Source organism: Anopheles bellator, chromosome 2, assembly GCF_943735745.2.
Source record: "Anopheles bellator chromosome 2, idAnoBellAS_SP24_06.2, whole genome shotgun sequence".
NCBI classification, from domain to species: domain Eukaryota; kingdom Metazoa; phylum Arthropoda; class Insecta; order Diptera; family Culicidae; genus Anopheles; species Anopheles bellator.
In genome coordinates this window covers 81,941,530-81,958,781 of record NC_071286.1, presented here as the reverse complement: position 1 = coordinate 81,958,781, position 17,252 = coordinate 81,941,530, and the positions used below count along the sequence as shown (strand labels likewise).

Here is a 17,252-nt window from a genome sequence, read left to right as displayed (position 1 = left end):
GGACCATCATTGAAGCAGGTATCGTTAGACGTGGGTTGCTGTTTGGTAGGTGCTGACAGTGGTCCGTTGCTAAGGAAACGTCAGAAAAGAAAACGCTGTCATGCCAGATTGCAACTGAGATTACTTTTTCTTGATCACCGTTAGGCCGCTGACACTAAAACGAGGAAGCTTAGTTGCCAGCGCACCTCGCATCGAATTCCCATCGAAACGTAATGCCGAAATACATCAGCCTAGCACTAGTAAGTATGAGTCACACTCCCCATTGGCCGGTCCGAAAACGAGAGTCATGATCCGCGTCACCTTCGCGGCGTGTTATCTAGCCGGGCTGGGGGTCCATTTTGGAGAAGATAAAAATCCACCCGAATGTTGCTGCGCAGGAAAATCCCTTGTCGAGCTGACCCGCCGAATAGCCAGCGGGGCACATGGGGCGTATTCGAAGCGATTGGCAGCTCCAAGTGGGACCAAGGAGCTATTCACGGGGTTGCCGATTGCTGTGACCGGAACGTGACAAACCAAATCCAACATAATCCTTTGCTCCCCTCCCGCTCACGGCTGGGTGGGGAGCTCGGACGGGAACCGTAAACGGTAGAAGCTCCTTGGCGTACAGCGGACCGGAGCGGAGGGTATTATCATGTATCGTGGCAATTTCGATGGCTTCTCAGACCCATGGAGAAAAACAAAGAGTCTTTGCTCAGCAGTTTAACGAGCCATGTTTTTAATGTGATTTCGTTGGGGTTACTTTTTTATGCTCGGTGCCAGGATTCCCGGAAGGATGGCCCCCGGGTGGCCCAGAAATCTCGGTTCTCGGTTCCGCCCCACGGCACTGCGATCTGGTTTCGATGTTTACACACAACCATTTTCACGGAATCACCGTGTGTGGGGTGAACACTTTTAATTCACAGCCGTGGCCGGGTTCGAGGGCGGACTCCTCTCGATAAAAGCTTCTCGAGAGCTGCCCGGTTGGGTTTCCGCTATCGGTGGTTTGTATCGCTATGGCGCGCGGATGGCTTATGGTGTGTTACGGATTGCAGACAAGTTCCTTGCCTAACCGGGGGCCCCCAGATCGAAGGACGCACTTCACCATTCCATTGCGGTGCCACTTTGGCGCTGATCCTTTCCGGAGACGGTGGTAAATCCCCCGGCCCAGGGCCGGGGCCGGGATTAGTTGCGAGTGCGAACTGGCAGTGCGGCGTTTAATAGTTGCTGAAAGCATAAATAAACGGAGAGATAAAGCTAAAATCTATTTTAATTTTATTGTCCTCACCGTGGACAGAGCGGCGTTGCCGGTGGCGGTGAGAAGCTGCTGTTAATGGGCAGGATACTTATGGATCGTAAGCGGGAAAAGTATTTTCCGCTTCTCGGGCGGCTCGGGGAGCATTTTGTGGCCGTGTTCCCGTGCCGTCCGGGGGTCGTTAAAACCGGGGACAGTTTTATGGCACTCCGGTAAGCAGATGTCCAGTACGAGCTGTGCGAAGTGTTTTTGTTAATGGCACATTGGATCGGGAGTGGATATCCTTGCGTGGCGTACGGGTTTCAGTTTGTACCACAAACCTTTAAACCGTAGATCTGGACCACTTCTGGAAGTCTACTTTAAAGGCCTTCAACTTTATCGTGTGAAGAAGCTCGGCGAGCTTGTTCAGGAAATACAAATAGGAACAATTCAAAAGGTTTCCGAAAACTTTAACCTTCCATCATTTCCTTTGGTGCCAGCATATTTGTCTCCCAATCAGAGAATGAGAAATGCTGGAGCCCCAAAAAGGGCATCTTCGCACGCATCGCATCTCGCACCGATCGGTGAGCTGCAAATCGAGAACCTTTTCCCGTAATCACATTCTTTCCGGTAATCTGAATTCAATCGAGATCAATCTTGACGACATGATTCACAAATGGAGGACGGCTCCCGGGCCATCCTTCAATCGATATCGGGCAGCATCATTTATCTTTCATGACCGACCGCCAATCGAGTCGAACTGAAAAAGGATAAAGAAAGGATGCTAAGGTAGTGGTCGCACAAATAACCGACACGAACCACCGGATGTGAGCATAAAGATGGGAAAGTTTCCCTTAATTACTCTCGCCGCCACATTGATCACAACTAATGTGACTGGCATAACGTTTTGCGAAATTAGATCCGATTTGATTACCAGGTTTCGAGCATCGGAGCTTTAATTGCTTTCGGAGCGCCCGTTGTCCGTTCGATGGGCGGACAAAAATACCATTTATATATCTGTTGTCGATCGATGCTCGGGCAGCAAGTTGACAGAGCGGGCCAGAGAGACGGAGCAGAGCTTAGGAGACATGGAATAATTTATACCGAGCACCGAGAGCACTGACGTAGGCGAATCGTGAAATTATTTATTTCCGGCGACTCGTCTCGAGCTACGAGCATGGCCGAGATTCGGGCGTTTATTTGGGAGCATTCGGACGATCCGAAAGCAATGGCACTCTTCTCTGAACATTCCGGTAGAGATACTCAATACTTAGAATATTATTGGAATTGCACAGCTAGTTGTTTATTTAAAAATATTTAGATAGTTTATGTACAATAAAGCAGTTCAACATTAAACAAATAATAGTGAATTGCAATAAATTTAAGAAAATCGACTATACTTTCGGGTTGACCTAATACTACAGAGAAGCTTCCGTTGGATGAACGACAAGATTCGTCTCAGGTAAATTTGGGCAAACTCGGCCCCAACCTCAGCCCACAATGCTCCAATTAAGTCCGAGGCTTTTATTCGGGCCAGCAGAATATGTTACGGCAATAATGTCCTTCAAACTTATGCTACTCTTCTGCGCACTTCCGGGAGAGTTCCACCCCATAGGTCCCCTCTCATTGGTCCTGCTGTTTCGAGCTGCGCCACTCTTCGTCCCGAGGGAAAGCAAAGTTTTTCGGTTTCTCCGCTCGAGGTAAGCATAAAACCATTACTATTATGATTATTAGCAGTATCAACATTATGCTTCTACGACCCGGAGATCCCGCAGGCCCTTCGGAGTCCTTCGTAGCGGTTTCCGGTACGAGGCAAGAGCAGGCGCATCCCGGAGTGACTGCGAAAGAGCACCCGTTTTGGGGAGCGCAGGACAATAAAATGTAATAACAGGTAACCGGAGGACACAAACGAATCAGCATAACTCACGCCTGACTAGCTAAATATTTACATTTTCCCGTGCTCGGGTGCCCGAAGGCGGGACCGAAGAAATGACCGAAAAGTGCTAGTCCGGATTCTATCTACAACTCCCTCGATGAGCGTGGACCGGGTGGAACTACTTCCTGTTTGTCGGTTTGTTGGTACCGATTGAACGGACAATCGAGCAGGAGACCGGGTCCAACTGCCCTTAAGCTTGCCCATTACTCATACTCCAGATTTTTTGGGTGTTTTGCGATGCGAGGCCTTCGGCCTAGTGGTCGTTGTGGTCAAACATGTTTTACAATCAACCTTACCCTGCCGGTTGACATTTATTGGCATGAAGATTCCGTGAAACAACAGCTCTTGAGGGAGCTGTACCTGGTGTTTGGCCAAAATTTTGCGGGGAGAACAAGGAACGGTCACTCGCGGAGCATGCTTGAGTTTAACAATCCTAAGAGATTAAAGATAAAGGTAGTGACCGAACGATGACGGAAAGAACTTTAATAGTTCTTCCATCTGAGGCAACCATTAAACGATGACTTTTTGTGTTGGTAAACATAGCAAAGTTACAGACTCTTTTTCTACGTTGAATAAAATGAGCAGTTTTAATTTTAAATGATCTAACTTGTGAGAAAAGCACACCGGATGAAAGAATATTGAAGAATGAGTAAGAATTTAGCATAATGCATCACAAAAATATGGAACCTACGTAAAGAAACTATCGCATTTACATGTGATCATAACATAATAGAAAAACAATTACATTAAACAAAAAACATATCAAAATTATCAATAAAAATTAATAACGATGCTAACGGACAATTAATTGCATAAACAAATAACAAACAAATCAGTAATCATCATCGATGCGCAAATCCCTACCAAAAGCCGCGTGTTAATTCCACCGAACCGCACCGTTCGCCAGTGCTTACATTCTTTCATTAACTCTTCACTAATTAGTTACGGGCTACAAATCTTTAGCCCCGAACCGGCAAGGGACGCACCCCGTCGTATGCTCACCGGCATCGGTTCACCGGTGCCGGTGTTTTGCGCACTTTCAGCCCCGGCCCGGCCGTTTACCGTCGACCGCCGACCGTCGAGGAAAGTTTTAACTTTTAATTCCATTATAATTACACCGGGACTCGTACTTCCGCCTGGACGTGGAAGCGAAGACACGGTGGCCCGCCGCCAGCGAAAGGGTTCACCAAGAATCTGGGTCAGCGCGGAAATTCCGAGAATCGGGGGGGTGGGGCCGGGTGGAAAAACGGTGTCAGCGATAAAGGGAAGAAGCCATGGACATTGTTTCAGCAGGGAGAACGACCTTTCACGGTTCGATGGTCCTGCGGCGCTGCTGCTCTATCGGTGTAATGCCTTCCGCAAAAAAGGTGTAGAAATGCAGTTGACCCGGACTTCTTCGAAGGAGTTCGAAGGACACGATGACTTTTTTACGACCACCTTTCCCGGGGGGCACCCGGGTCGGTGGCCTACGATTATCTCTCTCTCTCTCGGGCGGTGTCAGTTTAAGAACGGGTCGCGGATGTTGATGAACTTTGCGTCCCGAAATGAAGATGGAGAGAAGCAAATCACGTGCATCGTTAATGGCGGTAATGATGCTTGAAATGAAGGCACAGGTTTAAATGGTTCGTGGCAATGGTGGGCAAAGGTGGCGATAAGGACACGGCAGGGCAGGGTGCATTCTGTGGTACTTCAGGTTCGCCTACTTTGCTTTTAGCTTCTTAGAATGTCTTAATTTTTGTAGTTTAAATCCTCCCCTTTCAGTGAGTCACTTACCTTGAGCCATTTGTTTTTACTCACTTTGTGATATTCTCACTCTCACTTCTCACTTACAGCAAAGCAAAGACGTAGTGTTTTTTATAAAATTATTTTCTATTATTTTGTAAATTACTGTTGCGCTTCGAACTTGTTCGTGTCCTCTCTCTTCCTTTCGGTTCCTGTGGTCTGTCTGTAAATGGTTGTGTGCTTGTGTATGTGTAACAGTGTTTCGAGTTCCTCCCGCTTACTCACGGCCGATTATTGTTGTAAAAGCATCATCACAAAACGATTAGACAATATTTTCCATACAATACAATGCTGCTGCTCGCGACAATAATCGTAATCAATGCTAATCATTCCATGGTCGTCACCAGTTCACTCCGCGCGGAAATATACGATATCGGTATGCTTGTCGAGTGGCGTCATTTGTTCCGGTCCGGTACGCTTCCCGTTGGCTCGCCGAGCGACTCGCTAAAGGAGCACTGTCCTGATTTTTGTAAAAGGTCTATAAAATTGCAACCTGTAATTTGCACCGCGGACAAACTACGTTCCTGCTTTATGGTTCTCTTGGTTTAGCTGTGGGGGTTCCTTTTAAAAGTTTCTTCTTCCGCTACTCTGCTACTCTGGCCGGCTGCTCTACAGTATAGATTTAGAATTGGGGGAAACAATTATTGTAAACTCTCTCTCTCTCTCTCTTTCGCTCTCTCTCCTATTGCTTCGCTTTTGGCCACACACACTTTATCTCTCTTTTTCTGCGTTTCACCGCTCCGTTCCCAGCCATTAACTCTTGTGCCGCTCTTTTGCTCCATTATCCTTTTTGAACGAAACAATCGGCATGTTGTGTCAGGTCAGAATGGTGTGCGGGCGAACAAAGGAACTCGGCTTTGCCACCTCGGTGTTGTTTGCGTTGCGACCAAGGCGTAAATGAGGCGGATTTGTGTGCGCGAAACACGGAAATGAAAACACGTGTTGTTCCATCATCAGAAACCGGAACCCGGAGCGTTAATTACCCGGAGCCTCGTAATTCCCAGCGCCCCGTCAACTATTGGCAGCGAATCAGAGATATCTCGGGGGGGTTTGACCGGCAAATGGCGACATAATTAGTGTATGTGTGCGTCTATGTGGCGGTGCATTTCCTGGATGATTTATCGGTCGGTCTGGTCTGGTGCGGCGAGGCCCAGCGTGGCCACGTTCAGTAGGCAAATAAATTATGCAAATTACTGTAAGCGCCCCACAATTATGAGCGGTGCCGAAGGCGACGGGTTTACAAAACCCGTAACTGTTGGTTAGTGTCACCGGTTGAACCGGTTATTGACTGCGCTCGGTGGCCAATCGAACGATCGGCGATTGGCAAACAAGGCAGAAGAGGCGGCGTTGAGTACTGTGAACGTCATAAAGCAGGAAGAAAGTACTCTCGTCCTGAATTGTCCAATTTCGAGTTCTACGCCACAAAACAGAGGAAAATAGAGGAGCAGAAAAAGAGAGACAGATTGTGCGCAAAAGAGATGAGGGACCGTGTTAAGAGGGAAGCCAAAGCGGAAATGGAAAGCTTCAAGAGCGTGACTTGACGTAAGCCAAGACGGTCTTTAGACTTTTAAACGGCTAGGCTACGACGATCAGCAGGCCCACACATCGGAAAGCGCAGCGTTGGGCCCTGCACAGCTCAAGGATCGGGTCCTGGCGAAGGGCTGCGAAGCGATTGGTTGGAGGGGCTCGTAGGCCGGCCGAATCGGTTGAACAGCGATCGTTGTCTTATTGTCAGGCGTTAGGCGTTTCTGGCGTTTTTTCCAGCGAGTTTTCCACAGATACATATACAGATACATAGCACATCGATCCACATCCTTAGTATCTTCTGGAGAGCGATGCGGTGGGGGCGAACTGATAAAATTAGCTAAAGCGGGTGGTGCCGTGTGCGATTAGAAGTCACTGATTTCGCCCTCCGTGTCCGGGTAGGTGCAGTTGAAGGGGTTCCGCAGCCAGTGGCAGAGCGATTTGTTGTCGCTCGGTCGGTGGCGCTTCTTGCCGGACGCCCCGGCCGATTTCTGGTGGGCTCGGGACGCGGCCGATCCGAAGCTGGACTCATCGCTGTCACGGACCGTGCCCACGCTGTGGTAACCGCTTTCGGCTCGCCTGCTGATACCCGAGTGCTTCGAGGTGCGAGGCGTCGAGTCGTGGCCACTGTCGTACGCTTCGGGCGTGGAAATCGGCAGCAGGGGCAGTGCGGGAAGGTTCTGTTGGGGAAGCAGCGCGGAACTGGGCTTTAGGCGGGCCGCCCCATCGGTGTCGTCGTCTGGGTCTTCCTGCGCTCGGCACAGCAGCTCCGCCAGCGGGTTCTCGCGGATGTGTAGCGGTCGCTGGTCCTGGTCGCTCCGGAGCTCCGGGGCCGTTGGGTCATCGGAAGGCTTCTCCAGCTTGGGCAGATTGGGATCGGAAGCACCGTCCGGGTGCCGGAGCGAGGCGTACTGCTCCATCCCGGCGATCGCCACGATCCCCGTCAGGCTGGGCAGTGAGCTTTGGCTGGGGGTTCGGGACATGGTCAGCGACTGGCGACAGTCCCGACAGCGAGGGCTTGGCGGACGGTACGCGGGTTCGCTGCAGACACTGCCCGGGCCGGCGTTGAAGCGGTACGCCGGCTCACTGTACACGCTGTTGGTGTCGCCGAGCCGGAACGAGGGCGTTACCTCGGCCATCGCCAGCTGGGAGGTGAAGATCTCGCGCAGTCGCGCTAGTTGATCGAATTGGCTTCTGGAGTGGAGAGAAGAAACGAGCATTGAATCGTCAGCTGAGTGGTCCCTCCGGCTCCAGCTGTCAGAGTTTCCAATGATGACAGGTCCAGGAGGTCTAGACGTATGAAATCAGATTAAGTAATCATATGGCTCTAGCTGTCAATTTGGATCTAAATTTCTTTCGGATCAGCTAAGTGTGTCTTAACATGCCATATCCCAACGTTTGAAGGCTCTGGGGAAGATCCATTGCTCCATCCAACCGCGATTGGGGATGGAAAGTGGATTTAAGAATCCTAAAATGGAATAATCAAGAGTCAGTCCGGGAAAACCATCAACTTCGACTGCAAAACCAGATCGATTCGACAAAAAGTCAATGCTGTGTGTCTGGTGGGACCAGGAAGGTGTGGTGTACCACAAGCTCCTAAAACCTTGCAGCTTCCCCAAATTAGCAGGGAGCTGCGAGAAATAACATGTGACGAACATGTGATTCTTAGGGAAAATTTCGTTTCATACCTCTAGACCTTAACTTCTGAGAATTGATAGGTAATTAGAACTTAGCCAAAATTCCTTTACTAAATTCAAACTGACATTGAAGCACGTTGAAGTCTGCCTTACCTCATACTATCGCCGATGACGCAGTCGCTGAAGACATCTCCACCACCAACATTAAAGCTCGATACGACGGACAGCTCGCCGTGGCTGAGGGCGCTCAGCGGATGTTCCCTGGGGTAGTGTGAAACAGCGTAAGTCAAGTCAGCGCTCAACAGGAGCCTGAAGCCTGTGGCCATGTGGCACCGGCCGGACTTACCCCTTCATTGCTTTCGCTATCTCGTCCTCGGTGACCTGCAGGCCGCAGTCCATCATCATGCCGGCCGTATGGTGGCTGGTGTGGCTGTGGACACTCATGGCGTCGTCCCGGGAGGCGTGCCGCGAGCAGAGCATGTGGATGCTCTCGTGCGAGATCTCGCGCGATCCGAGCGGATCCATCAGGGGCAGTGCGGGCGGCACCTCCGAGGGCCCACTGTCCTGGTCTTCCTCTTCCTGCGGTGCGTGCGAAACCCGGTCACTGGCCTGCGACGGAGCTCGCGATCGCTCCGAGTGATTGCTGTCGTGGACGGACGCAACCGAAGTACTCGACACCTTCCCGGCCGTATTGACCGAGGCGTACACCGGTGGTTGATGGTGGGCCGGAAGTTGGCTCGGATGAACCGGATGCTGGCTCGGTGGTGGGGCGCTGGCCGCTGGCGGCGGTTCAGCGTCCAGACTGTAAGCCTGCTTGAGCCCCGTTCGGACGTGACTTTCGGAGATGTTGGCCGCGGCGCTGGATGCGGTCGATGCCGTGAAACCACGGAGTGCAATCGGGTTGACCATCGCCGCAGGATCGTCGACCCGTTCGAGCTCCAGCGTCAGGAACCCATCCTCGTCCGAGCGACTCGGGCGGAACTTTGGCAAACTGTAGGTGGCGTGATGCTTCGTGTGCATCGGGGAACTGTTGGCGGACAGGGACTGCTGCAGGAGCTGGATCGATTGGTTTTCGACCCACTGGCGGATCATGTTCTTCTTGTGCGTATCCATGAACCCGTACCCCACAGCCGTCGCCGCACCGGCTGCGGTCCCGGTCTGTCCCGCCGGGGGAGTTTGCGTGGCTCCGGGAGCGACGGCCCCGCCATGCACTGCCGGAATCCTTCTCGGACCATCGACCCACGTTTCGCACTTCTTCACGTGGTTGATCTCCCGCAGCAGATGGCGCGCTTCGTGGACCTTCGATTTGGATACGCGCGGTCCGTCGATCCACTTCTCTTCGCTGATCTGACGCGAAGGACTATCGCGCGGGATGGACCCGTGTATGGGGATGGGGATGGCAGCGGTAGTCGTGGCCGCAGCCACCACAGCCGCCGGTCGCCTCATCGGGGATCCTTTGGGCGTCGGAATGTTGGAGCCTTTACTGACGCCAGGCACATGCTTAAAGGCTCCCGCCACCACCTTGGGCGAGCCGTGCTGGGACGCCAGCTCCGGTCCTGGCGCCGGCAGCTGGTGGTTGCCGTAGAGTTGGCCCCGCTTCAGGCTATCCGTTCGTCCTTGACCAGCGCTGGCTGACGTCGTTGGCGCCGGACTACTCGTTGCTACTCGGAACGAAACGAGGATTAGCTGGGAGGATCTCGAGAACCCTGGGTTGGGACTCGGCCGTCTACATACCTTTCGAGGTGCTTCCGGTGGAAGTCTTCTTCTTCGGTGAGGCCACCGCAGCCGCCGTTGGCTTTTCAGCCACCGACCCCTTCAGGACCTTGTTCATAGCGCACCGATTGTCGCCCGAGTTCAGGCTGGGCAGGTAGACGGGCGGATGTTCGCCGTCGGTCGGATCGTCGCACGGCCCCATGTAGATGACGGTGTCCTGCGAAAAGTCTGAACTGGACGGGTCTGGACCTTCGGAGGAACCGCCCGATTGGTGACCGGAGGATCCACCGGTCAGGCCTTTATCGGCCCCACCAAACAGATGGTTTCGCGGCCGCAATCTTCGCCGCATCCGGTGGATCCGTGAAGCCAGCTGGATCGTGGTCAGCGTGTCTGCGTGGGTCTACGGGGAGGTGAATAGCGGGATGAGATCCCGAATGGTCGATTCCAGCGCCTGGCCACCTACCTGTGAGTGAGACACGTGGGCAACGACCGCCACGTGGCAGGTGATGGGAGCCAAACAATCCCGGAGCAGTGGCGTCAGTGGATGGTCCCGATTCGGAGGATGCTTCTGGCCACTCAGAATCGCCAGCAGCACGTTCCCGATACCGGACAGCGGAAGACCTCCGGTCCGGTTGGCACACCCACCCAGATCGATCAGATGCAACCGACTTCGTCCACCTTCGACTGCGGGAGGAATTACAGTAATCGTGAAATAAAAATTCAGACGGCGGACACACTCTAGGATCGGACTTACCTCCTCGCTTGCCGGACAGACTGTACTGGTAGACGTGCAGGGTGTAGATTAGGGCCGGCTCGTAGTTACACTGCGACCGTCCTGATAGGGCGAGATCCAGGAACAGGGCCGCCCGCTCGGCGTTCGGTGCCCGGAGCTCCGTCGGCCGCCCAAGAAAATCGCCTCGCAGGTACATCCCGGGCGAATCGTCCGACTCTGGGAGGGGACAGCGATGAAAACAAAGAAACGGATCCAAATCGGGGGAAATGGGAAATTCGGGAAAATGGAAAACCCGAGGGTTGCCGGGAAACCCTTTCTTTCCCGGGTCTTTTTGATAAACGCTCCCAACTTTATCGTAATCGATTTATGACGAAATTGAAACTTGTATCGTTCCAGAGCCCCAGATTGGCCCGGCGTCCCGACCGCCGTCCCTTGATAGGTTTATCGATTATAACACATCTGTGATTTGGGAAAGATTTGGCCGTTTGGCTACCCCGTTAGGATTACTCCTTTCTCGGTGTTTCGGGGCTGGGACCAGTTTATCAAGCCGACAGCGCCCCGACATCGCATCACGTGCAGGTCATTTGTCTGCCCGGGTTCGGGTTCGTTCGAATCGAATGGAAGAGCCTATCAAAATTCCAAACACATACTCGCATCCCAAAATCCTCGCCTCGGATGACAAACCCGGGGGGGAAGTTTTTCCCTCGCAGACTGGCTGGGCCCCGTTTTGTGGAGTTTTTCTTTCTTCCCGTGGAGTGCGCCAGGTGAGCGAAATGTCGACGAAATAAGAATCGCTGGAAGGAGAGTTCTGGCGGAACCACTCTAAAGAATCGGTTGTTTTTTTGGGGGGTAGCGGCGCAGATGAATTACAACTCCGCCGCTTGCAGACTGAGGATATAAACTCTGCAACGGTAACCAATTACACCCCCGTTCCGATTTGATGCTCCGAGACCATCCGAACCCTGACGTTTGGCCCTGAGTCACTGTAGTTCGTTAAGGGTTTGACAACGGACTGAAGAATTCGGACTGGGGCTACGTTTCTTGGAAGCAACAAAAAACTAAATCGCTTGACGATTATGAGCACCCTAACGAGGGTCGTGGGGCGCCCCTTCGCCGTTGCTCCTGCAGATGGGACGCCAACTCGTAGCGGAGTGAACATCTGACGCGTGGACCAAAACATCGACCAGAGATGCTTTCTTTCGGTTTCCGTGCAGCACCGAGCCGAGCTGGACATTTATAAATGGTTTGATTGAAAGGCGGCTGCTTCCGGGCACGATGTGTGACCAGCTGCTGTGGGCGCTACTGTCAGGACTTCGTGTGGACCGTCTTGGTGTATCCGTTGTTCACCGTGCGACGGGACAGATTGAGTTGTTTGTTTGTTTGATTGATGATACCCGGCACCCGGAGAACATCCACTTTTTGGAGACGAAACCGTTTCGAGACGAAACACTCCAGAAAAGAATCCTGTAGGAAACGGCAGAGCCCGCCAGTGGCCGAGTGTATTAAAAACACTTTCGTTCGCATGTTCGCTGGCAACAGTTGATCAGATAATGGAAAATTGAGTCGTCAAACCAATCGACCGACAATCGCTTGGCGAGCGCTGTCAAAACGGCATCCGCTGAAAGTGGGTTCAATTTTTGTTGCTTCAAAATCGCTTCCGCAAACCGTCAACCGATCGCCCCGACGGTGGTTCCGGCCCAATCGCAGACGGACGACGGAATCGAACGGTGATTGGCAACGGGGCCCCCCATTAGCAAATCAAAAAGATATAAATCTTCCACTCTCAGCCGTCCGCTTTGCTCCGGTCGCGAAGGAAAAACGGTGGAAAATTCGCTGCCACTTCCGGCATTCGGTCGTGTTTCGCTCTCTCTCGCTCTCTCCCATCATCGGAATTGCGACCAAACGGACTCGAGTGAGCACCGGAGCCGGCACACAGCGAAAGAGGAGTTGTTTTTACTGTTTGCGCCCAGCCAATTTGGGGCTTCTTCCGGCGGGCATCGTGAATGGCGGCCATTATCGGGCCAATCGGGCTCCACTCGGAACTTCCGGGTTTCACCGCAGGTCGCGCAAATGATAATGGGCAAATCATTACCGTAATGAGTCCGATCCTTTTTAGCGCTGTTGCTGCCTGCTGGTTTGGCTTGATTCAAAATTTAAGTGATTGATTCGATTTACGGTGGGAATTTGTTGAACGCCCCGACACTGAAAGAGCTGGCAAAGAATACGAAGCATTTGTAGGACACCAAAATGGTGTACAAAATAAAACATTCTACATCACAATCAGTTGGCACTAACGCCGCTCTCAGACGCCCAGGATCCGCTAGAATAATTGCAGGCGGCTTTCGCTGTTCATTCGAAACACCTCGCGAACGCCGGGCCCTAGAACGCAATTTCGCAACATTCCGTGGACCGGAATGTTCATCACGAACGGCCACTCAACTGAATGGCGCGGGGCTCAGGGCACCGAACCGATGTCAACAGTAATGAAATCGAATAAATACCATAATTGTTCGAGCATTCGTGATTGGTACCGGCGGCAGCGACTGGTCCAGAGCATTATTTACGCTCCGTTTGGCCGGCTCATTCCGTTCGTCATCTGCTTCACCGCAGGATGGGGTGTCACAGTCTCCATTTGCCGCCAGGACACCGGGAGCCCACGCTAGCTGTGGCGCCCCGACCGATTTCCGGCCACAGGCAATGCTCTCGGCGTGCGTGGCCATGATCAATGTTGATACTGTTAGTGAATTATTAAACAATTAATTTATCTCCCGTTTGCTCATTTGCGCGGTTGGTGGTCAGCTTGGCGGCTGACCCGACCGAACTGCGAAATGCTAATCCCTACGAGTGCCTGCCTTCATCGCATCACATTCATAAAGCTAGGTTGGGGACTCAATGGAGGTTGCTCCGGAGGAACTAGTTTTAGGTACTCGTTCATGGTGTTGTATAATCTGCCAATGAGCAACGTAGAAAGTATTATTAAAACGTTACATTATTACTATAAAATTCAATAAAAATGGGAAATAAATATCGAAAGCTCCATAATTCCAAATCGGCAATCTGTCGCATTTGTGTCACTGTTGTGGATTTCCACCTGGCAGGAAGTGTGATCGGCTGCGCCGAGGAACGTGGTATTTCGTGGTCAGAATGCACCCTGCCCGTGCCAACGGTCAGAGCATTTTAATCGCAATTCCAGAATGTTGCCTTAGGAATGTCGATCCGGTCAGTGGAAATAATTGTGAAACATTTCGCCCATTTGTTCAGCAAAGCAGAGGAATCAGAGCACAAAATCGAATGTTTGTCGCTTTGTTTGTTGGACGTGTCCCAGATGGAGGTCTCCGGAAAAGTCAGGATTAACTTTTCAGAACTGCTTTAATGGCAGGGAACTCAAATCAAAATGCGGTTTGTCCTGGTTTCGTTCGCCTGTCAACACATTCGAAAGTATCATCCTGTAAAGGATCCTCTGCACTTTCGACGGTACGATTGAAACCGCACGGCCAACGATAAGAGCGATACACGCAACTACTCGTAACGTGAATTAAAATCCAGCGTTGTTCCGTAAACGAAAACAATTCGCTTTACGATCCGCAGCCCGGGCAACCGCAGGAAACAAGTGAACTGCAATAATATTTTATTATCTCATGAATTCATTATCGTTATCATTTTGCAGTGGCAACGCGGTTCACGCGAACGCACTCCGGAGAACGAAGCACGAGCGCACGAACCCACCGAGCATGGCCACAAGCCACGGACTGAAGGGGGAGGTGGGGGCTATGTCGTGGTTGGCCGCCAGTATTAGGAACGGGCCAGGGGTATTGGCGCCGGGGCTGAGTTTTTTGCTCCGGTGCGATCAAACGTGCCCGTGTTCCGGTGTTCGTTCTGCAACCTTAATCACATTGTGCTGTGGGAACGTTAAACTCTTACCCAACCCGACCTAGACTTCCGCTGAGGGAAGGACTCCTTGGTGGTCCGGGCAGTGAACCGGATGCGTGCTGCAGAGCCGGACCGACCGGTGGTGGTCCGATCCGTTTGGTTGAATAATTTGTTGGCTCGCTGTTCGGGTGCTTTCCTGTTTTCTTTTTCACTTCCGTCTCCCCGATGGCGCTCAATGGGTCGGTTCCGGCACCCGTAAGGCCGGGAAAGGAACAGGAAGTTCTGGCCGACGGCCTTAAACTTCGTGCTGTGAGGGATCGCTGGGACTGGGGCTCTGGGTTTTTGCATTATTAATTTGCTTGCGGCCGCCGGATTACGCAGAACCAGAACCGGTTTGTTTTCTTTCCATAAAAACGGAACAGAGACGGAGCCTTTACGGGGAAGTGCTATTGTGCTGTGGGTGGTGGATTAATTCCTCAAAACTTGACGCCGAACGGAATGGAAGCTGGCTACAAATTGAATTTGGAATCTGGAAATTATCGCTTGTGGAATGAAACTTTGGTTTATGTTCGGAGACATTCAGCGTGACGCAAACACAGGAAAATGCAGTGAGGATTGCGGAGTTTTAGGAAGGACATAAAATGGCATTAATCACCGCGCGCCATTCCGGGTCGGGTTTTCTGGTGGCCAGAAATCCTTTCTATGCTCCAGCGTGGCTCCGACGAAGAATCATAATTTCCAATCCATAAAAAGGCGCATTAGTTGGTGATTAGTTCCATGCCACAAACCATTCCGTAGGCAACCACCGCCCACGGGAACTCGTAAAGTGGCGAACCGTAAAAATGATATTCATAAACTTTATACCACCGTGTCCGTAGTCCGTCTGCCGGTCGTCTCTGCCCGTTACTCATTAGTTTGATGATGTTTTATAGAGTTTTAATCATTGCTCCCCGTATCTGTGGCCGCCGTTTGGGTGCGGTCGTAAAGACCAACTGCCACAGGCACAACGTTCGCCCGAAGGCCAACCGGAATGGGTTGGACTCGGAACCGGTGGAATAAAAAAAAATGGCATACCAAGATTTAATGCGTAACCCGCCGAACGAAACGCTAGCCCGTTTCGGCAACTTTGTCGTCGACAGCCGAAAGAAAGCCCGCGGCGCGGAGGACTCGAAAACGCAAATGGCCGGAGCAAGGCAGTAAAAATGGCAAACCATAAACCGGTAAGAACAGGACGGCGTTTTTTTTTTGGGAGGCCAATTCGCATTCGTCGGTCGGCACTGTGCGGCCGTAGCTCGGCGAAGAGAAAACGTAATTAAAAGCAGAACGTTAGAACGGAACAGTCTCATCGGGACGGCATTTGTTCCCTTTGTCTGGGGCAACTTGAGCCTTTCTAGTCCTTGAGGAACGGTTCACCATTCCAGTGTCATTCTTCACAAGGGAGAACGCCATCTCTCGGAAGATCGAACAAATCAAACACCGCCAGGAACAGCAAATCGACGGGGGTCTGGGGAAAGCGGGATTATCATTGGCAGCGTAATGGCTATTGTTTCGGCCTAAGTACCGTATTGAAGCAGCGAGTGTGGTAATGAAATAAAATGTTGATTTTTATTCATCATCACAGCGGTGTGCTGGGTCTCTTTTCTGAAGGTTTCCGAGGGAATTGATGAATAATGGCTCTTCCCGGCGCTGGCGTCCTTGGTGAGTGGCAAGAATTTGCCTTTTCTGCCCATAACACTTTGGTTTGGGTTTTTGGTTCTGGGTTTTTGGTTCCAATAGAGAATTCCTTGGAAAACCTGGCGCAGGTTTGCATGATGCATGATCATCGGAACGGAGTTCCGCCTGAGTTCCTTTGGACCCTTGGGCTCAGTGACAGCAGTGGAACCAATTTTCGTACTGTATATTTCCATTATTTTCAAAGCGACAAGTCAGCAGATGTAACAGGATGAGTTCTTCAACTTGCAGTAGTTCATCCATAGAATGGACCAGGAATCAGGATTCTTTTAAAATATTACACATATTTTTATTTGACCGGCTCACAAAATGTGTTTGGTGCTCTATTGACCGTTCAATAGCATCGCCGACAAATCCTGGAACCCGGTTTGATTAGAAAAGTTTACTCCGCGTGGCCACAGCCATGAAGCGGTGGAAATTAAATTTCCACTCAAGTGAAAACTAAATCTCACACTTTTTGCGTTGCCTAATGAGCGCCACTACATTCGAAGTGGCCACCCTCATCCTTCTTCCCCCGTCCTGTCTGGACAGTCCCGGAACGGTCCCGGGTGCCACCGGGAGTAGCTTAAAGTATTTAGTCTTTGCGCAAGAAACTAATTGAAAATAACAAAACTTTTACCCCCGGCGACCGGCGCGCGACTGACTTCGGTTGCGAGTTCCGGGGAAGGTCCTTGGTAACTGCAGAGCCAGAATCGCGCCAGACTGGACCACTGGAACTCTCCCGGCCCACCCCGAGACCTGATGTTGCACGTTCGATCGGAACGGAGAATGGAAAACACGACTACGGAATTAAAAACTTTTAATCTTTCGTCTGGCTGCGTTTGCCGTCTGTCGGTACACTTTCCATGCGGAAGTTTATCCTTTTTTTGTCTTCCCGCCCGAAGCTCAACTCTTGCCCCCGGCACGCGGCGGCCTTTAATCGTGGAGTGTTTGGTGCTCCGAACTCGAATTTCGTTGCAATTTGTTTAACAAACGTCGAAACGCGTTAAATGGTGCGTTGCGGCTTCACGATTTCGTGAAGCAACACTCCACCGAGTTGCTGGCAGCGCATTTGGCCGGACGTTTGATTCATCAAAGTCCGGACACGAAAGAGAACGACGGTGATGCGTTGTTCAC

At 51.6% G+C, this 17,252-nt stretch overlaps 1 protein-coding gene across 1 annotated transcript in view; it reads right to left on the bottom strand.

Annotated features, from left to right (window-relative positions):
* Positions 1 to 6,817: 6,817 nt before the first annotated feature.
* LOC131208187 (kinesin-like protein CG14535) overlaps positions 6,818 to 17,252 on the bottom strand; it is a 72,787-nt gene continuing 62,352 nt past the window's right edge. The window contains exons 8-13 of the mRNA XM_058200838.1: positions 10,557 to 10,751; positions 10,266 to 10,486; positions 9,824 to 10,202; positions 8,436 to 9,750; positions 8,243 to 8,350; positions 6,818 to 7,646 (exon numbers count right to left, since the gene is read on the bottom strand). Of these exons, the coding sequence (XP_058056821.1) occupies positions 6,818 to 7,646; positions 8,243 to 8,350; positions 8,436 to 9,750; positions 9,824 to 10,202; positions 10,266 to 10,486; positions 10,557 to 10,751 (3,047 nt within the window). The remainder of the gene's footprint in view (positions 7,647 to 8,242; positions 8,351 to 8,435; positions 9,751 to 9,823; positions 10,203 to 10,265; positions 10,487 to 10,556; positions 10,752 to 17,252) is intronic.